General features: G+C 49.3%; 1 protein-coding gene across 9 annotated transcripts in view; it reads left to right on the top strand.

The window, feature by feature from the left end:
- KATNIP (katanin interacting protein) overlaps nt 1–23,101 on the top strand; it is a 153,885-nt gene that overhangs the window by 4,464 nt on the left and 126,320 nt on the right. For 5 of the 9 annotated variants that reach the window (XM_019754669.3, XM_088801399.1, XM_019754672.3 and 2 more), the window contains exon 2: nt 17,117–17,172. The exons of the other annotated variants lie outside the window; for them this stretch is intronic. In XM_019754669.3, the coding sequence (XP_019610228.3) occupies nt 17,117–17,172 (56 nt within the window). The remainder of the gene's footprint in view (nt 1–17,116; nt 17,173–23,101) is intronic. 9 annotated transcript variants of the gene reach the window in all.

Below are 23,101 nucleotides of genomic sequence, written 5' to 3' on the forward strand. Positions count from 1 at the left end.
GATTCCTAGTACAGTTTGGTGCTACCGCCTGTAACCACCTAGGCTGCAAGCTGTTTTACCTTCTGTTGCTTTTGCATCTTCAGTGCAAATATCAACACAGTGAAAACGTCTTAGAATTGGGATGAGAATAGTTTTGTCCTTGGGAACCCCTCTTCCTCATAGGATCTGCGGAACACACTTTGAGAAACATTGCTATAGGCCATTTTCAAGAAGTCTGCTTGGTCCCGTCTAATTGTTACCATCTCAGCTCTCTTGGAGCTTTATTATGGCCCAATGGTGGGACCCGTTCGTTTTCAGATTGGTTACAAAAAGGAAAACTTTGTTCTCTTGAAGAAAGAATTTGCCCTAAGATTCGATTTAACACTCAAAGGATCTCTTTTTCCATTTCAATTTTTAAAACTTTTGAGTTATACACTATTTTATAGGCATATATCTATTGGGTAAAGATATAACCTGATAAACTGTGATTCTAGCCAACTAGGTAAGCCAAACTGTCCTTATTAGAAAGATGTTTACCTGTGAAAATCACAAAAGCTTACTTCAATGTGTACCAAGTATGGCCAAACTGGATTGTAGTTTGGTTTATTCTGCATGTCCAAATCACCATCGCTTTTCACAACATTTTTTCTGGTCCATTGTTTTGACTTTGGGCAGGTTTTATCCGGCTCTGTGATGCAGTGTGATGTAATGCTGATAGGTTTGAGGGTTTCCGTAACCGCCCTGGATTTGACTCTCAGCTGTGTCCTCTGACCGCCCTGAGCCTCGGCTTTCCTGCCCATAAAATGGACATGATGATGAAACTTACCTTGTCTTGTTTGGTAATAATGGAGGGATATTTCCCTGTGCTTCCCCAGCGAGGTAGGTGATGGTGGATCTGCCGGCAGTTTCTGGGTGTGGGCAGAAATCGTGTCTTGTGAGACCGAAGAATGGAAACATGGACCCAAGAGAGGCAAAGAGTTTTAAAAAGAGGATAGTTTATTGAAAGCAAAGAGTCAGAGCTCCAGAGCCGGATGGGGTCCCGAATGGGGATGGCCCATGACTGAGGCCAAAGCTCTTACTTACTTTCATATCTTCCCTTTCCTGTTTGGGGAAGGTGAGCTGTTTGAAGGGAACTGGCACCTTCTAATGAAATTCATCTACCAGGTGAATGCTGGCCCATCCTACAGGAATTAGCAAAGTAACCCAGTCTTACCTATCAGATCTGTTTCGTTTGTCAGGCCAGAAGGAATTTTATGATTAATATCAAGGCCTTGTTACATTATGTCCTGGAGCGAAGGAGTGATTTCAAAACCTGGAGTTTTAGGCTATGGCTGTCTTTGTTTATTACACCAGGGACCTGCCTGTCTACCTAGGGACGTGCTAACTATCCTGTATCAGTAACCCGGTGAATCCATCGTTGTGGATTCAGTGAGGCTGCATGAATGCGCTGAACACCAGGTCTAGCATATGAGGTCTGATAATTAAGTTCGCGAACTCATCCTAGAAAAAGTGCTACATACCTCACTGCTGAATATCACTGTGGTCACCTTTGAAGTGCTCCTGAAGTGGGAATATTTTTCTGTGAGCCCCCAAATGAGGTAGATGATGTTGGATCTGCCGGCATTTTCTGGGTGTGGGCCGGGATTGTGTCTCGTGAAGCCAAAGAATAGACACACAGACCAGGGAGAGGCAAAGAGTTGTACAGGAAGATAGTTTATTGGAGGCAGGAGAGGAGACTGTAGCTCCCTAGTGGGAGGGGGTCCTGAATGGGGTGCCCAGTGGCTGAGGCAAAAGCTCTTACTTTTATACCTTCCCTTTCCTGCTTAGGTAAGGGGGCTGGAGACTTCTAATGGAATTCAGCTATCAGGTTTGTCCTGTTTGCCCATCCTGAAGGGATTAACGAAATAACCCATTCCTATCAGATCAGTTCCTTTGTCCAGCCAGAAGGGATTTGAGATTATTTATTAACCTCAAGGCATATTCTCATGCCTTTGTCCTAGAGTGAAGGAGACATTCCAGGATCTGGAGTTTCAGGATATGGCTGCTTTTTTGTTTATTCCACCAGGGACCCCACCCCCTCCCCCTCCCCCCTTCCTCCTCCCCCCTCCCCCCCCCCACCCCCCGACCATACCCCCCACCCCTGTCTACCTAACAATCATGCTAACTAACCTGTCTCACTCTTCTTGGGAAGCTATGCACCGACGCCAGTGCCTAGTCCACCCTTCAAAGCAATGTTGGAACTCTTTTTCTGGAATGTCCATCAGAGCTATTGTCGTATTACCCTTGATGTCCTGAATGTCATCAAAATGTCTTCCTTTCAATATTTCCTTTATCTTTGAGTAAAGAAAGAAGTCACTGGGGACCAGATCAGGTGAGTAGGGAGGGTGTTCCAATAGTTATTTGTTTACTGGCTAAAAACTCCCTCACAGACAGTGCCGTGTGAGCTGGTGCATTGTCGTGATGCAAGAGCCATGAATTGGTGAAAAGTTCAGGTCGTCTAACTTTTCCATGCAGCCTTTCCATCTCTTCCAAATAGTAAACTTAGTTAACTGTTTGTCCAGTTGGCACAAATTCATAATCCCTCTGATATCAAAAAAGGTTAGCAAAATCGCTGGAACAAGTTTGTGAACTTAATTGTCAGACCTCGTATAAAAGCTCGCCTACATGGTAACTAACTCTCATTATCTGCAAGTGGGCACCGCTTCCGCCACTGCTGACAGATGAGGAGGAGGGAACCTGATGAAGCTCTCTAGCAAATAATAATCTTTGTAATTACAAAGTTCACTCTGTGTGTAAAAGAAAAACCAGTGTTTGACACTTTTTATTTTCATCAAGCTAAGCTGGCAATGTGTGAGTCTTCTGCCTGTGAACATGCTCACCTTTCTGTTCAACTCAGTGTTTTTAAAATATGACATGGTTTAGGGGAAAAAAAATTCTCAATTTTCAGGGAACGCAATAATTAGACAAAAGGTCAGCATATCAGTATAATTAGAAAGGATTTTAAAACTGCTCATTTGCTTTTGCTCCCCCCAAGAGCAAATATTTAACATTTCCCTGTTTATACTGTTCATTTGCTTAGCAAACTTTCTCAAAGAATTAATCATGCCAAGATGAAATTTAGCCCTGCTTGGCTAAATATTCCCAGACTACGGTTGAATCAAGAAGGTTTTGCAGAAAGTATGCCGTCAGTGTGTCTGGTCTCTTCTGTTCTTGTGTGGTTTTAACTAGATTCCTGGTGATTTGTCTATTTCCTTTACCACTTAAAATGAGCCAAGCGAAAAATAAGCACAAAATAAAACAAAGCAAGCATTCAGCCGGCAAAACAAATGTATGGTCTCCGCGTCTGTTCCCTTTTCCTTCCTTGGCTATCATCCTTGAATCTGATTCATTTCTTTTTTCATGGTATTTTTCAGCATTCAGTCCGCCCTGCCGTTTTAGCTTATAGGACTTGGCATATCTATGTTTTGCTTATTTTTCCTCAGGACATTTATTTGGTGACTCAACGACATTTCAATGCCTTCTGGGCACTGGAATCCAAAGATTTATCAAGATGAGTAAGATTGAATGCAGGTGAAGGTTAAGTGGGAATTCATTGTACTGTTCTCAAAACTTTTCTGAGAAGTTGATTTGTTTTTTTACATGCCAGTTACATTTTTTAATCCTCAAAACATAGGGATGTAGCAAATTTGAAAATGAATTCTTTATATCCGAGGTTACACATTGGGAGCCTCTGGCTGAAATAGCCCTTAGGCATGTTTCTTTGGCCCATAATGTTTTGCTTTTTAAATATTTGAATTAGTTGTCAACAGTGAAACATTGAGAGATTTCTCATAAATACCCAATTATGGTGTTTTCTTTAAAATATCAACAAAGTCTGTTAACACTGAATCAGAATTCTGCGTGGCCACAGTTCCCTCACAGCTGGAGCTAAGTGTGTGTGTGGGGGGTGCTTTCCAATTCATCACAGCACCTAGCTGACTGGTTTCCCTCATCACATCTGGTACCTGCCTGGGCCCCTTAGGCATTTGAAGTTACAATCCTGCTCTATTCTTAACCTGGACAATTTGGAAAATCCATATGGACTTCATATGTGCCATACTGTGCTATACTTGTTTAGTTTTAATCTGAAAAAAAAGGGGGGGGAGGGAGATATATAGTATTTTCTGCCCTGAGCTTCGTCGTCTGGTGAGAAAGCCACACATAAACAGATAACTGCAACCCAACAGGCGAGTCCCTAGAAGATAACATTTGTAAAGGTCTCCACTTTTCCCAAAGCACTCTGACCCCCTGCCTGCTTTTGTAAATAAAGTTTTATTGGAACACAGCTACATCCCTGTGCATACAAATGCATACAAACAGCCTGTGGCTGTTTTCAGGCTTCAGTAGCAGAGCTGACTAGTTGTGACAGAGACCGTGTGGCCAAACATATTTACTCTCTGGCCCTTCCCAGGAAGAAAGCCGACCGTCCTGCCATAGAAGATCCAAGGTGATTCTTGAGATGGCTCAATATGCTACTCACTGTACTTGTGCCCATTTCCCACCCCATAGTTAGGGGTAGTTACGCCCCAGAACCAGGGCCCAGCCGAATCCCGTCGACCCTCTGGTAGTCATCAAACAGCTGTCTCAGCCCTGTCCCTGTCGCGTGGGGCCAGGTTCTCACACCTGGGGAAAGGGATCCAAGGAGCAATGTGATTGGTTAGGAGCTCGGAGCTGTTGACAGAGCATTTGATATAAGAATCAGGAAGTGTCAGTTGCCCTTAATGCACAGGACTGGCTACACCCTAGTGGCCTCAACAATCGCCCCGCGGACATAGCACCTTTAATTGGAGAATTTCCCTGGGGAAGCTCTTCCCCTCCCTTGCCCCATCCCTCGGTTGGTCAGTCTCCAGCCTCATCTTTAAATAGTCCCCCACCCGCTCTCATGCCCAGAGTTTTTAGAGTGGGCTGAACTGGGTCCATAGCTGTGTTTTCCCATATTTAAAAATAGAGATTTTCCCATAAACACCTGGACTTTTCAGCCTCTGGGTGAAACGGTGCTTTGGTCTCCCTGGGCCTCCTTCCCCCACAGCCCTGGTTCTCAGCACGGAACAGTGGCGCGCCCTCCTCGACCCTGACATGTGACGCCAGTTTGATGTCTTCTGACTGGTGGTGCCAGTCACCAAGGGCTCGCTTCCTACCCTGAGAACGTTGGCCTGACCCTGCAGGCAGCTCAGACTTCAAGCCCTGCGCAGGGCCCCTCGGACAGCCGGCCACCTCTTGAGCACACCATGTCCTTTCCCACTTCCCTGCCTGGTCCATGCTGTGTTCCCTGCCATCTGTGCCCTTCTGTCAGGTCACTTCCACGTTGTGGGTGACCGTGACTGACGTTATCTGCCGGGTGGCAGCATCCCGTGGCTCCTGCGTCGCGCCGTCACGGGTGTGGGCCTCTGTATGATGGCATGTGTGTCATGCCGTCACGGGTATGGGCCTCCGTACGTGTCTTCCTCTCTGAGGGTAGAGCCCACTCGTACTCCTTTGTACGCCCAACACGGGGCCCGAGGACGTACAGAGATGTCCACGCGTGTCTCCTTGCTGGGTTGACATTGTAGCCGGGAAGGAGACGAAGTGATTTGTCTCTTAGTGAATTATTGGCTGGTCTCCATGAAGCAGAGAAAAGGCCCTTGCAGTTACAGCTGAGCCTCCAGGCCAAGTTTCCAGAGACTTCGCCTGGTTCCTGTTTCTCCCGTGGACAAGTATGGTTCCCCCAGACATGCCGTTGGAGTAGTTCCGCCCAGTCCTAATAACATATCCTGTGCTCGCTTCCTTTCCTGTACCCCACAGCCTCTGTGCTGCTCTCCCTCCACTTCTCAGTTACACTCCTGTCCTCCCCCACACACACCTATCCAAGCAAAGTCACTGTCGATCCCACCCCCTGCTTCATTTTGGAACCCGATGCTACTTTGACCACCCTTAGCTGATGGATTCTCTGGAGACAGCCCGTGACTTCCGTGTCTTTTGAGGACAGGAAGGTTAGCGGTGAGTGTGACACCTGGCAGGAAGTCGGCGCCCCGGATGTCTGCTCACCGACCGTAGGGGCCACCACTTTCTGAAGTCTAAGTGAACTCGCAGTGCTGTGTGTGAGTGTCTCCAAAGGGGCCCACACGAAGGAGGTACACTGTGAATCCACCTAAAACCACAGAAGGCCAGAGCTGGGCAGGACGGGACAGACCTAGCGCAGGATCCCGTTTGGATGGCTCCGATCTGCACAGCCTGTGCAGGGCTCCGGAGGTTAGATGCCCGGGGCAATGGGCAGGTCATCTAGACGACTGCAGCGGCCAGGATTTATTGAATGATGCCGTTTTAAGTCAGATTCTTTCAACACCTAAATACACTTTGCACGCCTGGGAATGGTCTTCAGTTTCATAAAGAAATCAATTGTCTACACATTTCTAAGCATGTGCCTTCCGCCATCTTGCCATCATCTATGAAATAGAGGTAATAACCCTGTCCTCCTCCCAGGAGTTTGTGAGAATTAGTTGCATTAATAGGTGCAAAGACCTCAGATCGGGGCCTGACACACAGTTAGTACACGTGTCGGTGTTAGCTGCGATGACGATGACGACGACGATGGTGGTTCTCACTGGTGACGTGGACACACGGACCGTCACTTTTATCCTCACTGTAGGGAAAAGAAACTCAGATCTGCTAATAAGTGGTGACTTGGATTCGACCTCAGAGGCAGGGAGACAACCTGGGGGTGGTAGGGAGCCAGGGGTGCCATGCCAGCTGGCAGCCATTGCCCTCGGCTCCCGACAACTGTTACCAGGCAGGAATACAGGTCCCATGTTGCCAGATCTTTCCGTTTCTCAGAAGAATTCAGAACTTAGGAATTTTAAATGTGAAATCTCCCAAGATTTAAATGTTGGCTAAAAAAAAATTTTTTTTAACGTTATGGAGACTAGACACGTCTGTGGGCTGGACTCAGCCAGTGAGGGACTTTAGATCTAGTCTGGCCGCTGTCATTTATTAGATAGGGAGGCCGAGGCACAGGGAGTGATGTGCCCCAGATGGGCGGCCCAGGATGGGGGAGCAGGCCCTGGATGGGGGAACAGACCCAGGATGGGGGAGCAGGCCCTGGATCAGGGAGCAGGCCCAGGATGGGGGAACAGGCCCAGGATGGGGGAGCAGGCCCTGGATCGGGGAGCAGGCCCAGGATGGGGGAGCAGGCCCTGGATGGGGGAACAGGCCCAGGATGGGGGAGCAGGCCCAGGATGGGGGAGCAGGCCCAGGATGGGGGAACAGGCCCAGGATGGGGGAGCAGGCCCAGGATGGGGGAGCAGGCCCACGTCTTCCAGTCCAGTGCCGCCCCCCCCCACACACACACACAAAGCTCCCTCCTAATGAGACACAGTTCCATCCCTCGCCTTCTTTGAGATGGAGATTTCATTTTAAATCTGAAGATGGGAACTGTGATAAACCGGGCAAAGGATTAGTGCTTCTCTCTCTCTCCCCTCCTCCTTCCCTCCCTCCCTCCCTCTCCCTCCCCCTCTTGCCTTCTCCCCCTCTGCCCTTCTCCTCCCCCTCCCCCCTCCTCCCCTCCCTGCCTCCCCCTCCCCCCTGCCTCTCCTCCCCCTCCCCCCTCCTCCCCTCCCTGCCTCCCCCTTCCCCTCTCCATCTCTGTCTGAGTTGCCCTCATTATCCCAGGCATCTTCATTCTGGAGAGGCGTGGAAGGAGCCGAGCTTGTGGAGTTGGACTGAGGGGGTTGCAATTCTGAAACTCCTTTCGAGCCATGACCTCAGGGGAGTTAGTTACTTCATCTGTCAGTGCCTAGACTCTTAAATTATAAAATGGAGATTAATAGTAGGGCCTTCCCACCGGGCTGAGAATCAAATGAATTCATCCATCTGAAGCCCTTAGAATGGTGCCCAGTGCTTAATAGGCCCTCAGTAAAAATGAGCCATCACAAGAAAAATGCCTCTTTCTCCTCAGGATTCCAGGGGCTCACACACACCATTTTTCGTGTTTTCCAAGGTGGTGTGGCAGGTCATTTTTGTATTCGTGTGTGGGGTTCAAATATTCAGAAGACACTTTAATGTGGATACACAAACATACACGCATATTGTCACAAATGAAGTGTCCTCACTTGTATCCTCACTTGTATTCTCTGGGGAGTTGTCTGGGCTGATGGGGCTGGGTTGGTGTGTGGAGGGGGGAGGGTTTGGGTCTCTGTGTGGTGGATACAGAGTTAGACCAAAGTACATTTCAGCCTGGAAGCTGTTGTCACACAGGCCACTGATTAGATTACAGAAGTGTGGCATTGACTTCTCACTATTTCAAATGAAAAAAGAAATCAATATTTTCCAATTATCAACAATGTTATTAAACTTCCTCTGTCATATTTTGCTTCGCCATCCCAGAAAGAGCAGGGTAAGGGTCAGGAAAGCACACTGAGAGAAAATGAAGTCTTCCCAGCAATTCGTCATCACGCCTCCTGTCCCTTCCTGCATCGTCCATTCAGAAATGTGGTCATTCACGCATTCATCTATTCCAGAAACGTCTACTCCAGTCCAGGCACTGTTCCAGGTGTGGGAAATCCAGTGATAAAAAAGCCAGGCAGCGGCCTCTGAGTTCACACAGTTGGGATTTAGTGGGGAAAACAGACCCCAGGTGCATCAACGAGACACGAATCAGTAAGTGCTGTGCAGAAGATGTGGGGGTTCCTCCACTCTGACGAGCTCAGCCCCCTTAAGCTGAGATCTGATCGATGAGAAGACCAGGAAGAAGAGGGGAAAGGCCCCGGGGTGGGAAGGAATCTGAATTCAAGGAGAAGAAAAACTGGGAGGTGGAGGGGTGAGAGCCGGGGGAGAGGGAAACCCTGCAGCATCGAGCAGACCCTGATAGTCTTGTTTTTAGATGGATGATAGGTGGCTGGTGAAAAGACAGAGGGGCTCACAGAGATGAAGAGGAAGGGACAGGCTCGGGATGTATTTGGGTAGCAGGTTTCAGCAGAACCTGCTGAGATGCAGGAACAGTGGCCGTTTCTGTGGGAGGGAACCACTAAGTGCTGAGTACCTACTATGTACACAGGGTGCTGTTCTAGGAGGCCTGACAAGTAAGTTCGTGAACTTGAGGCAACGATGCTGCTGACCTTTTGTGATGTCAGAGGGAAGACAAACAGGTAACCACGTTTACTATTTGGAAGTGCTGAAAAGGCTGCGTGAAAAAGGTAGAAAATCTGAAATTTACACCAACAATTCATGGCTCTTGCATCACGACAACGCACCAGCTCACACGGCACTGTCTGTGAGGGAGTTTTTAGCCAGGAAACAAATAACTGTATTGGAACTCCCTCCCTACTCACCTGATCTGGCCCCCACTGACTTCTTTCTTTACCTGAAGATAAAGGAAATATTGAAAGGAAGACATTTTGATGACATTCAGGACATAAGGGTAATATGATGACAGCTCTGATGGCCATTCCAGAAGAAGAGTTCCAAAATGGCTTTGAAGGGTGGACTAGGCACTGGCGTTGGTGCATAGCTTCCCAAGGGGAGTACTTTGAAGGTGACAGTGGTGATATTCTGCAATGAGGTATGTAGCACTTTTTCTAGGATGAGTTCACGAACTTAGTTGTCCGACCTCGTGTTTCCCATGTACTCTCTTAACCCTGACAATTAACTGACGTGGAATTGGGACAATTAGGATTCCCAAACAAGTAATGCGAGGCAGAGCCAGACAGGCTGACCCAGAACCTTCTCTCTTAACTACCGCACAGCATTGCCCCAGGCTCTCAACTAATTATGAGGCTGGCCAAAGAGACTGCATGGCTAAGGATTTCGACACCACGCAAATGTGCCTGTGCTTGTCCGTGTGTCGATTATAAATAACCATTTCCAGTTGCCAGCTGCCGTTTGGGTTTGGGAAGGAAAAGGGGATCTTAGCATGACTTGTTTATCTCAGGTAATTTGGCAGTAAACTGGGCCCTGGGAATTTGAATTACACAGAAAATGCAAAGGAAGAATGACAGGGATGTTGCCGGCTTTCAGAAGAGGGAACATGCCTGACTGCAAGGGCCAGGTCCAGCCTGGGGCACACGTGGGGAATTTAAACAGGTGAGTGTGTCAAAGCCAACACTTGCCTGGCTTCCAAACAGTCGTGCTCTTTGTCTAAAAGACTTCTGTTATTATATGAGCTTTCCTCAAAGAGGCCCCCTCCCCAATAAAAGCGTCCATGGCATTGAGGAAAGGAAACAATGGGGAGAGGGGAAGGTTTTCTAGTCTCTTGCCCAGTTACCTATTAGGCTGGAAACTAGACGCCTGTGTTGTTGGGCCTGCACAGAGCTTAAAAAGTTTTTAATTACTTGTCAACGTTTAAAAATGAGACCCTTTCTCCTGCAACTGGACTTCTCTGCAAACATCAAAGCCCACAAAACTGAGCGGACATTTCTGCATGGAAACCAGCGGCTGGACCCGTCAGGCTGGGCAGGTGCTCGCCGGGCTGCCCTGTGCCCACCCCGCCGCCTTACTCTGCCACTCGTGTCTTTGCAAAGGCTGTGGGTCAGAGTCAGGATCAAGGTTCAGGAAGCTGGGATAGGGCTGAAGGCGTGTGGGGGTGGGGGTGGTAATGGCAGTGGGACGGGGTGCGCCCCCTCCTGGAATTGAAGGGGGTATGCAGGCAGCGGCTGCAGTGAACACTAATTAGCCGCCAGACTGACTCATTGCTAAGCCAAGGTCTTCCCCTTGCTCTGTGACCTCGGGCGAGTTTCTTTGCTTCTCTGAGCCAAATGGCTTTGTTGTTACTCATGATAGGGGATCCCAAGTCCTATGGGCGGGGGCAGGACCGACAGTGGGAGCTGCACAGGAAGCAGTAGGAACCGAGTTCCAGACAACGCCTTCGAACAGGTCTCAATTTTCCTTTCCTTTGCCTTTCTCCATTCGCATATTCGCTAGCCATTTCCTAACAACTTGGCCCACCAGTAAATGAGCGGGTCTCCAGTCGCTTATTGGCTTAGCTAAGAAACTCTCGTTTCCAGAAACCATATTTTATCATGTGATTCGTAACTCACGCGTTACAGATTGATCTCTTAAAACAAGGCAGTTTGTCCTCTGAAAATACTGTGTTCTCCTTCTAGCAAGCTTTGGGGGCCCCAGGTTCATAGAAGCTACTCCAGGCCCATCCCACAGAGCACCCCCTCTCAGACCTTAGATGGGAAAATGTACGGCATTTCTCATGTTTTTAAAACATTCAAATCAACTTTATAGACATTTAATGTTTTAAATTTATTTTAGTTGTTTGGATAGGAAATTGATCCAAATCATTCAAAAAATAAAAACAATATAAAAATATACATTGATAAGGCACGCTTGTGCATGTATCTTCCAAGTGGTTCTTTATAGAACCAATTCTTATTTTCCCTCTTTCTTAGAGAAAAGATTGCATACTACGTTATATTTTCTGCCCCTTGATTTTTTCACTTAACCTCTGGCCCATCTATAACATTGATAGGGAACTTGCCCATTCTTTCTTTTAACTTCGTCGTCATTTCGTTGTGTGGATTCACCATATTTATTCAGCCAGTCCCGCCTCTTAGACTTACGGGTTATTGCTAATATTCGCTATTGCAAATTATCACGCAGTGAATACGCGAATACCTTGTGTATGCATTTGTTTCCTGTTTGGGGCGGTGTTTCTTCACGGTAGATTCCTAGGAGTGATATGGCTACTCAAAGGGAAAATGCGTTTTGTGCTTTTGAGGACATCGCCAAAACAGCCTGCAAAGGGGCTGTGTCATTTCATATTCCTCCCAGCAGTGCTCAAGTGCCTCTTCCTAGCTCTTGCCAACTGCGTATTGTCAAACCTCTGGATTTTTGCCAGTCGGATCCGTGAGAGAAAGTGGTATGTCAGTGGGATATTTGTCATTTAAATTAAATTACATAGATATATAAAACGAGAGCTGCGTGAGCCCTCCTATTTGGACAACAGCAGAAATAAGCTCCCATTAGTCACGGAATGGAAGCACCATCACCCCAGTGGGGAGAAACAAATCCTTTGTTCCAAACTCCTCTGTTTTGGGGAGGTCCCTGCAGGGATCCTCTTTGCCTGGGGGATTCCCGCAAGTCACCTTTATGCTCCAAAGCCCAGCCCTGCCAGCCACAGCTGAGCATTTTACCTGAGCAGGTGGCCGTGCGCGTCTGCTGTCCAGCCTGCTTTGCCACATCTGGCATTTTATGGCATTTATCTGGCTAGTGGGGAGCTCCATCTCCCTTTATGCCTGGGGAATCATTTGCTTCTAATCCCGTGATTAATTGCTTGAGGAGTCTAAAGGACATTAAGAAGCTGCATCACAGAAAGAATTCCTTAAATCACACTCCCTCCCCAGCACATTCTGGCCTCTTGTACTTGTCTTTAGAGAGCTGGCGGAGGGACAGGGTAGCTTCGTGGATAAGAACGCAGGCCCTGTAGCCAAACTGCCCAGATTGACATCAAGGCCCGTCTACTCACCAGCTCCATGATGCTGGGCCAGTTTCCTAACCTCTGTGGGGCTCAGTGGCCTCCTCTGTAAGTGGGGGTAAGAGTGGTACCCATTTCAGAGGGGAGCTGAGAAGAGTGAATGAGTTGGTTTGTGTACTTAGCCTGGAGTTCAGGGCGAGGCACGCGGAGCCCTGATTCCGGTGAGCTCACACGGGGACGGTGATGATAATGGTGGTGGTGGTGACGGTAGTGAAGGTGGTAATGCTGAGCATGGTGACAGTGGTGATGGTGACAGTGAGGGTGGGGATGCTGATGATGTTGACAGTGAGGATGGTGACAGTCAGGGTGGTGAGGGTGGTGACGGTGAGGGTGGTGAGGGTGGTGACAGTGAGGATGGTGAGGATGTTGACAGTGAGGGTGGTGACAGTGAGGATGGTGACATGAGGGTGGTGATCGGCAGAACACTGAGCCCCATCACTTCACAGACTACAGTTTGTGACCTTGAGCAAGGAGCTCAATCACTCATTCTGTCTGTTTCTCATTTCTTCATTGGTTTGTGTCAATGGGAATAATACGGTTCATCTAGAGCAGCTCAGCAAACTATACATAGCCTGTGGGCCAAAACCAGCCCGCTGCCTGTTGATGAGAATAAAGTTTTATTAGCACGCAGCCACCCCCGTTTTTTCACACAGTGCCTATGGCTGCTCTCACCCTACCGTGGCAGAACTGAGTAGTTGAGCCAGAGACCTTATGGCCCCATGACCTTAACAGCCTATCAGGTAAGAAATACTGGGGGTGCGAAAAAAATGTATACAAGTGGACACTTTGGTCAACGTTGCTCAAGCAGTGTTTCTCCAAAAATAAGACCTAGCCGGACAATCAGCTCTAATGCGTCTTTTTTTTTCTTCTTTTTTTCTAATGCGTCTTTTGGAGCAAAAATTAATAAAAGACCTAGTCTTATTTTACTATTATATAAGACCGGGTCTTTAATATAATATAATATGATGTGATATGATATGATATAAAATATAATATACCGGGTCTTATATTAAATTTTGCTCCAAAAGACGCATTAGAGCTGATTGTCCGCCTAGGTCTTATTTTTGGGGAAACAGTAGTTCACTGTCATCAGAAGCATCTGGACGCTGACGGTAACCACTTTGAACGGCTCTGGTAATTGCAGAAGGCAAAGTGACTTGTATTCATCTTTTGTTATCGGTATAGAGTATTACAATTAATACAGTTTTATTTTCTTTCTTAAAATACGTGTCCGTTTTTTTGGCACCCTCTGTATTTACTATCTGGCTCCTTACAGACACAGTTTACCGAGCCCTGATCTAAGGAGTGGTTGTGCGGATGTGGGAGGTGAAGGCTGTGCGGAGAGCGGGCACATAGTAGGTGCCCAGTCCAGTGGGGCTGCAGGAACAACCATTTAACACGAGCTCCGAGCAGCTCTTGTCTCCGCCCCGCTGCTCTCCTCCAATCCTAAGAGGAAAAATGGGGTAATTACAATATGAATAGCTTAATTAGAAATACCATAAAATGGCATTTTGCATATGTATTTTTATCATGTACCATACAGGTCTTTATGCGTCAAATATCACGCATGCCTATTACCTGCAGCAGTGGCCATGAAAGGCTGTGTCCTTTCGGGAAGTGTACGGGAAGTTTAAGCCTCTTTGGATGCTGATTTTCCCCCTTGTCCGATGACTTCAGACGCTCCCCGCTAAATGGTAGCGGTGACTATTATTTTCTGCATCTAGAGTAAAGTAAAACTGAAGTGTCAGAATCTTTGAACCGTTGGAAATAAATCCTAAGTGCAGATAAAGTCCCTCTGAAATCTGAAGTGGGAGAATGGTATTATAGTTACAAACATTCATTGCCTTCATTTCTTTTTATCTTTTCCCCAGGCACACATCTGTTTTATAAAGTAAGGTATACACGTATCACGTACATTTGGCCTTATTTATTGTTTTATGGCTGAAGCTGGCAGGTCACCTTGCAACATGCAGAGAGGGACCCCCCTTAATTTTGCAAATAGCGTATATTGATATTGATGTTACCATCTCCCACCTCACTCCCTGAGTTGTTGTGAAAGGAGATGAGCTAAGGGTAGGATGATACTTGGAGAAGCTGAGTGCAGCCGACAGGCGCAGTGTAAGCTGGTTCCTTGTGTCCTGGCAAGAAGGAGCTGTCTTCACATCCAGCCACCTGGAGGCGAGAGGGGTTCAGTGGGGTGACGGGCCTTCGATAACAAATGCATGTCATTAGCGCAAATTATCTTCCTTGGAAAGTAAGCAAGTTATTTTCCAATTTAATGGGTAAAGCAGCTTCTAATTAACTGCACTAGAGAGATTTGCTTTCAAATTTCAGTAGGTAAGCTCTCTGTTTTTTTGTATTAATATTTAGTTTTTATGGCCCAGCTTAATGGGTTTTTTCAACTCTTCCTTATTGGTGTGACAGAATTTTAGAGATGAGAAGCAAACCCAGAGGTGACTCAGCCTAACTCTCATTTAAAAAAAAGAAAAGGAAGGAACTAAGGTCCAGGGAGCTCCTGTTGGATCCTGACTTATCAGGGTCCGTAACTGGTTAGCTATTTACGGGACCGGATTCCTCTACCAGCACAGAAGGGGCCTCAGCCAGACTCTGGAGTCCACCACTCGCCCCTGGCCTGGCTCTGCTGCCCTCCTGCCCCCTACCCTTGCTCTGGGCCCCGCTGGCAGCTTGCTTGCAGCAGAACTGCTTCTGCTACTAAAACCAGCCTTGTCTGGCCTCTGGCCTCCGACCCGCTCTGTCCCATGCAGACCCATCTCCTAACTCCTGGCTTTGCACTGCATGGCCTGTGCTACGTGGAGAGTTACCCTCTCTGGCTGCAGGGCCTGCTCTGCGTCCCTCGACTGACAGCCGGCGCAGGTGCAGGCGCGATCCGTAGAAGCCATTCACTGTGGTTCCTGCCCCAGACACTCAGGATACAATTGGCCAAACAGCCCAGATCACCTGAGCCCTGAATCCTGGGCTCATTGTTGTTGGTTTTTTTTTAAATTAATACATTTTATTTTTTAGAGCAGTTTTAGGTTCATAGCAAAATTGAGTAGAAAATACAGAGTTCTCATATACCCCCTTGTCCCTACACGCGTACAAGCTCCTCAACTGTCGACATCCTACACCATCACGGTACATTTTCTGGGGCTCTTTTTCATCCCGAAATCCTGTGTTCTTTGTCTTAAGGCAAAAAGAAAAGAGATAGATAGAAAGAGAAAGAAAACCCCGCCACCCACCCCCCCACACACACACTAAGTGGGTGTCTGTGGAACACAGCTGGGTATGCTGTCAGTTTCACATCAGTTCATTCTGTCCTGGCATTCTCTGTTAGTCTGTCCCCAAGGCAGGTGGCTGGCTGCTCACAGCACGCTGGTCCGGCCCTCTTAACCTCTGTCAGAACCTATTCCAGATTCCTGGGGCTGGGATTCTGGTCGGCTGCCGCTCGGTCAGGGGCCCATCCTGAGAATGGAGAGGAGAGGAAGAGAGATGGGGCACTTCAGGGTTTCATTATGAGCTGAGAGGATAACCCAAAACATGCCTGCCGTACTGTGCTGCTGTAATCCACGGTCTTCCATCAGTTCTCTCGCTGCCTCTTTTCTAAATCCTTTGATATATTGGCCCCAAAGTTCGGCCATCGCCAGAGGTTCATCTTTGGGCTTTTGCTCTTCCCTTATTCTCAACTTCTTAGAAAGAGCAATGTCCCTTGACTTGTGCTCTGTCGCTGGCTGTGAGCCCCGCTGCCTTGGACCCACTGGAAGTGGCCACACCCAAGGACACGTGTCTTCCCTCTGAGACTCGGTCCCCCTCTCTTGCCTCTCAACACGTCGTCACTAATGCTTTTTGCTCCTGCCTTCTGAGCGCTCTTAGCTAATGGGACCTATGGTGACGGCATTCTCTCAAATAGCCGCTCGAGAGGGAAGTTGCCCAATTTGGGAGACGTCTTTACAATGGGAGACACCTTTCAGTGACCACCATTTTCTATTTAAAATCAAGGCGACCCATCCATTTTCCATTAAAGAATCCTTTTATCACGGACACTTCCATAAAAGTTGTGAAAACTGCATTGAGAACAGCATATTTAAACATTGTGACGTCGAGCTGCTGAACCTGTGCCTTCAAGTACTAGTCTCCGGTTTGGGGAGAAAAGCGACGCTTCTCTCTGAAATCGCCCACGATGTGACGTATGGGTGCTTCCCACTAACTGAGCTCTGTGCCATCACCAGTGTTTCGAGCTTGGCGGTTTGGTGCAGCACATGGGGATGTACTCATCAGAGGCTGTGTGTATGCACAGCGGAAGGGATTTTACGCGATTCCAAACAATTTAATAGAAGTGCAATTCGCCTGGGAAAACTGTAGAGCCTGTCGGCCCTTGCAGAGTGCAGATAATGTTCCAGAGTAAAGAGCTGAGGCTTTGTTCATTATAGTCAAATAACAATGTGAGGGTGTGAATTACCATTTCCTTGCTGTTGGTCTATTTCAAGAGTATACCATTTTCCCCATTATAATAATAGGTTCCATTTTCTTAAAATCATTTGATTATGATTGGGCTGTCTATCCAGTTTGCAAATGAAAAAGCTTTTGCGTTGATAAACTAGTGGTTTTAAAACAGCCTTAATCTCTGGTTCTGCTTTTGGACTGCTACAGGTCAGACTCTGCGAAAGGCTGCGAGAAGCCGGTCCTGCTCGCGGGAGAAAAAGGAGGTAAACGCGTCATTGGCGGGGGCTCACGGGAGGCAGCTATTGGAAGGGACCTGCGGGAGCAGGCTGGCGATTACGCATTCCTGGTTGCCCTCCTCTTCCCTCTGAGTCCCAGCTTGAATCCCTGCACAAATGATACTTGGCAACTAGAGTTATAAACTGTGGGGACAGAGCCCCAGAGAGCAGTTTCCAGGCTCTTGGCCTCACATGGAAAGGTGCTGACTCAGGTAGTAGATGGTCATCAGCTGTGACTAGTTGGCCGTCAGCTGTTACCAGTGAGCCATTAGCCGCTGATATAATTGCCGTGGCTAAGCTAGTAAGTGCAGATTGCAGTTGGCAAGTGAGGTTGGGTGGCAGACAAGTGGACGGCAGGCTGTGGATTGCGTGGCTCCTGCTTCCTGTGTCTCCAACCCAGCTGCCAGCGAGACTATAGTGGTCTGACTCCCCTATCTATGGCTCCGTGGGTGTTCCTTTTTGGCCTCACCATATCCTGCGTTCTTATGTGGGGAGCGGGAGCAGACACCCCGCATGACAAAACCCAGTGTCACTTGTAGTCGTCATCGCTTGCTGAATGTATCAGTCAGCTTTGTCTGTGTAACATATCGCTCCTGATTTTAGTGACTTAAAAACAACTATGCGTTTAGTTCACAATTCTGTGGCTTAGCAATTCGGGCTAGGCTTACCTGGGCAGGTCTGCTGGTGGGCCAGGCTCTGCTGAGCTCCGCTGAGCTCACTTAGCACTTGCAGTTACCTGCCGTCGTCTAGGGGCTGGCTTCTTATCAGTTAGGGCGCTTTAGTTCTCTGCCAATGTTCTCTCATCCTCACTTGGAGGTTCAGCGCTTCAAATGTTTGACACCACAGCACCTCTTTTTTTATTTTTAAGATTTTTATTGGGGAAGGGGAACGGGACATTATTGGGGAACAGTGTGTACTTCCAGGCCTTTTTTCCAAGTCAAGTTGTTGTCCTTTCAATCTTAGTTGTGGAGAGTGCAGCTCAGCTCCAGGTCCAGTTGCCGTTGCTAGTTGCAGCCCACCATCCCTTGCAGGAGTTGACCGGCAAACTTGTGGTTGAGAGCCCACTGGCCCATGTGGGAATCGAACCAGCAGCTTTCAGCGTTAGGGGCACGGAGCTCCAACTGCCTGAGCCACTGGGCCGGCTCCCGCAGCACCTCTTGAGCCCCGGGCTCAGAACTGGCCTAGTGTCACTTTTGCCACTTTCTGTCCTTCAAAGCAAGTCCCAAGGTCAGCCCAGATCCAAGGGGCCGGGAACTAGGCCTCACCTCTTGATGGGAAAGCTATAAAATATCGTGGCCATTCTTGAAACCCGAACCTGTCTGCCCAACACCAGGCACCAGCCCTGGGACTGAGGCCCGTCTGAGACGGTCTGTGATCTTGGGCTGTGCACAGTGTGGTTAGAAGGGACAGGTGACAAGGTTGTTACTGTGCCTGTGAGAAGTGCCCGCACAGCGAGAGAAGGGCAAAGAAAGTGGAATTTTAGTACAGAAAAGGGGTCACCGAATTCTGCCGGTGGTTATCAAAAAAGGCTCTGCAGATGTGCAGGCTGCCCTGGAAGGGTCAGTAGGAGTTTTCCAGGCCAAGGAAATGACATGGTCAAAGTCACAGAGGCATGAATAGGAAAGTCGCAAAGACCCTTGAGCCTGAGGTGGGAGGTGGCGCGAGCACCACCGGTTACCACAGGGAGGTCTCGAGCTCATGGGCGTTTAAACTTGAGCCGTATTTAGGGGCAGATGGATGCAGGGGCGTGGGGACAGAGCCCCAAAAATTAGTTTACAGGCTCTCGGCCTCATGTGGAAAGGTGCTGGCTCAGCTGTGGCTGATTGGCCGTCGGCTGTGGCCGGTTAGCCGATTGGCCGCTGGTATAACTGCTGCGGCTACGGAGGGCCGAGGAGAGCCGAGGAGAGCGGAAGAGGAGAGCCGAGAGAGAGGAACAGAGGAGAGAGTGGAGGAGAGTTGTTGGTCGGTCGGTTGGCGGAAAGGCGGATGGCAGGTCGCGTGTCTGGTGAACCCAGCCTCCAGTGAGACCGTGGTGGTATGACTCCCCTACCTATGGCTCCGTGGGTGTTCCTTTTCGGCCTCACCATATCCTGCGTTCTTGTGTGGGGAGCGGGAGCAGAGACCCCACAGGCCGCCCCGCCTGAAAAATGGCGCAGTGAGCCGGGCCTCCCGCACAACAAGGGGCGTGAAGGCATATAGCTCACCATCAATATCAAATTTGCCGACATGTGTATACTAACACTCTTGATTGTAAAGTGACGTAATTCTAATGAGGAAAAGAATTCCTCAGGCTCGGCTGGGTCCAGGGGCACAGAACTGGCCCCCAAATTGACATGGTCTTTCTCTTTCCATGTCTTGGCTCTGAGTCCTCTGTGCTGGCCACACTCTCAGCCAGCTCTGAGGGCGCATGTTGGGGTTGGACTGCAGAGGGCCCCCCATTTGCTTTGCTCTGACTCTCCTCCTCTCTCCTCTCTCCTGTTGTCTCCTTTCTCAGCTGGAACCAGAACAGCCAGTGTGGCTCTTCTTCTTTAATTAACCTTACCTGGAAGGAGGGCGGGGAGATAACTTGGGAACTTTTATGCTGCTGAAAATATCTAAATGTCTCCCCCGGGGGAACCGAGAAGCTGAACAAAGGCAGATTCTCCCACTCCTTTCTGGGGGGAAGATTTTTCTGGAGGCAGGAACAGGTGTGCCCGTCCTGCAGTCTTTCCAGAGACCTGGAGGTGGACGAGCCAGAGTGGGAGTGAACACAGGCCTCAGGCACCTGGTCTCCCTCTGTTAAGTGACCCAGGCTGGGGACCAGCCCCCCTGGGCCAGGGATGAGTTGTTTTAAACCTAACCGAGGTCTTTGGTTACAGAACCCATTTATCCACATTAAGAAATTGGCTGGGAAACCAGGGCAGCGGGTAACTAGAAGAAATACTTTCTCCCGCCTGTCTTGCTCTCTCCTTGGCAACAGGAGTCCCCTAATTGCCACTTTCCCGCTACTCCCATCATGTCAGTTGGTGGAGAGCATTCCGCATCACTCCTCTCTGGAAAGTGCTTGAAGTGAGAGAAGATGGAGAGTGAGGTTGTTTATCACAATATCCGAGTTTAACCCTGAAAGATATTCAAGATGGTGTCAGGTCCTCTGCAAAAGAGGGTGCCGGCTCTCTTAACAGGGTTTTTGTTTGGTTAGAGAAACAAGAGAAACCAATAGAAGCTGCCAGGTCTCACGTCCTGCTGTGTTAATGACGTGCCTCTTCCAGCCCCTCCCTTTTCTGCATCTTTCCCCTCCTTGTCTGGGAAATCTGCACTTCACACAAGATGCCAGGTATCCCCATGAAAGGCAAGGAAAACATGCTGGTTAGAACCGCAGGCTGGGACACATGTCGTGATCCCTGGGCGGTGAGGTTGCGGGCCAGCTTACGCCTTGACAGGTGAATGTGCGGTTTCCATCCTGGGTGGGGATTGGATGCTCTCTGCGAGGCCGTGGGCCAGCCTGGCAAAGGGAGGATCGGAAGCTGTTTTCAATGAGGTTGCCAGCCCAGTTCAGCCCCAAGGTGTGTTTTCTTTGGCCCATACCCCCTTATAATTTCTGTGGAATTAGGTATCCACGTTTAAACATAGGGAGAGCTCACATGAAAATGCAGACTTCTGGCTTCTTTGGAAAAATGGAGAAACAACGCATCGTTATTGCCATCGGGCAACAGGGGCAATGGCTGTTGTGGAGGATGGACCCCCGTCCGTGGGGCCCGCCACAGTGCCCTCCCCGCCCCCGCTTCTGCCCCACGGATGCCAACAACTGTGCCTTGCCCTGCGCCCAGCGCTTTCTGTCGGTGGTTCACAGACGCTGCGGCACATGAGAATCCCCTGGGAGCCTTTAAATCCCCCAATGTCCAGGCCTCTTTTCGAACCAGTTAGATCAGAAGTTCTGGCATCAAAGTGTTTAATCCCCCCCTGCAGGCAGCTGGGTGTGCAGCCACAGGTGAGAGCCAGCGGCTTGCAGGTATTGACTAACCCCTGGCTCCCAGCCCTGCCTGGCCCGGAGGGCACCCGGTTCTCAAGCCTTCTCACAGACACAAATGGGCACAAATCACAGGAGAGAATGACAGACACCCTGGAGGAGACCCAGCTAACGCCCCAGGCGGTGCCGGAGGAGGGAGAGAAGACTTCTGAGGAGGAGGCTTGGGAAGGGTTACAGTCATTTGTGGAAAATGTGTCTTGGGCGGTTGGTGTCAAGTCGGCAGATGTGTCTGGTGTAGCTGGTAAAAATATTCTCAGCCTCACCTGTAAGGAGCATTCGTGATTCCTGCCTGGGGCGATCACAGTGTCTGTGGCCCCTGGTTATAGATTAGTGACTTGGAGACAGTGGTCAGTGTAGTTTACTCAAACATGAAGAGGAAGTAATTTATCAGACGGTGTTTTGAACAAAAGGAAACCACAGCGAAGGAAGAAATCTACTCGTCACCCCCTCCCGGTGTTCACACTGGTGCCCATTGCCCTGTGGGGCTCAGGGGGACGCGTCCTCCCACTGCACAGGGGCACAGAGGCCCAGGCCACTGGGAGTTAGTCCCCACCATGTGCTTCTGCAGCGGAGCCCAGTCGCGTGACCTCGGATGAGTCTCTTGACCCCCCCCATCTCATTGGTTAATATCCACTTTGGAGGCGGTTTACAGAGGAAAGGCAGTAATGCACCTGGTACAGTGCCTGACCCCTGGTAAGCATTCCAGAAGTGTTAGTGTTCCATAACTACGCCTCGTCAGAGTGTCTGGTACTTAACAGAGAGTCATGCCCTTGGACAGAGCAGAGCTTCTGCTCCAGCTGGACCGTAGGCAGAGTCCAGCCTTCCAGGTTCTGGCCGTGTCCCCTCAGGCAAGTGGGCCCCACGGTAAACCACTCAGAGCCTCCTGGGATCGTGGGCTTCCTTCTTTGGCCGCTGATCAGAGATTCGGGAAAATGCTCTTGGCAGCACACTCGTGTGCTGAGCTGACTTTCTAAAGGGCTGCAAAAGTCATCTAACTCAGCCACCTCGAAAAGGTTAAGCCTTCCCTTTGCATGCATGCCCACGCCTGTGTGCACACAAACACTTCCTTCTTCTAAGCACAGCCTCTTGGTGCAAGGACGAGAGGCTCCTCTCGACTTCACTAAGCAGAGGAGGACACTGGTGAAGGACACAGCAACGGAGGGAGTCCAGGATCCGGGGTGCCCCAGGGACGGGGTTACCTGGACAGCCCTGTCTGCGTACCAGCGTGGCCAGGCCCCTGCTCCCCTCGGCCTCTGTGCCTCGTCGCCCTAGCGCTGCTCCTTCTCTCAGCTCAGAGGCCAGAGGGAGAGAGTCTCATCGACCTGGCTAATTAGTGCTAAAGGGCATTTAGGGGATGCCGTGCTCCTGACATCAGCTCCCCAGCTGCCCTCCCAAGAGGCAACTGTTGGAATCAATTTCGGGTGTGTCCTCCCAGAAACTTTCTATGCAAAGCGTATCTGTCCCCCTCTGCCCCTCCCCCTGCCCCTCTCACACATGATAGCACCAACACGTGGTTTTGTTTTCACCCAATAACACGTCTCGGAGAACATCCCGCAGCAGGAGGGGGGCGCACACCTCACTCCTCTTTAGGGCTGCACAGCGCTCCGTTACAACTGCACAGAAACGTCACGCGTTATTTGAAGCCTCTGGGGCCACATGTGTTTCGTGTTTTTTGGAAATTAGAAAGTAATACTGTCCCAGTCTGGCCGGGGACAGGACCCAATAATCAAATACATTAATATATCTGCACAAAAAAATGAATATTCGTATTAAGTGGGGTAAAGACAATGCATTTCATGTCTGCTCTGAGCTGGTTTTGCTGCTGAGTAATTGCGCATGAAGGAGCGTGGCCCTGCCTGAAAGTGTAGTACTTGTTCTGGTTCATGGCCGCCTGCGCTGTGAATGGCCCTT

Source organism: Rhinolophus sinicus, chromosome 10 (assembly GCF_057876585.1).
Source record: "Rhinolophus sinicus isolate RSI-liver-muscle chromosome 10, RSI-T2T, whole genome shotgun sequence".
Classification (NCBI taxonomy): Eukaryota; Metazoa; Chordata; class Mammalia; order Chiroptera; family Rhinolophidae; genus Rhinolophus; species Rhinolophus sinicus.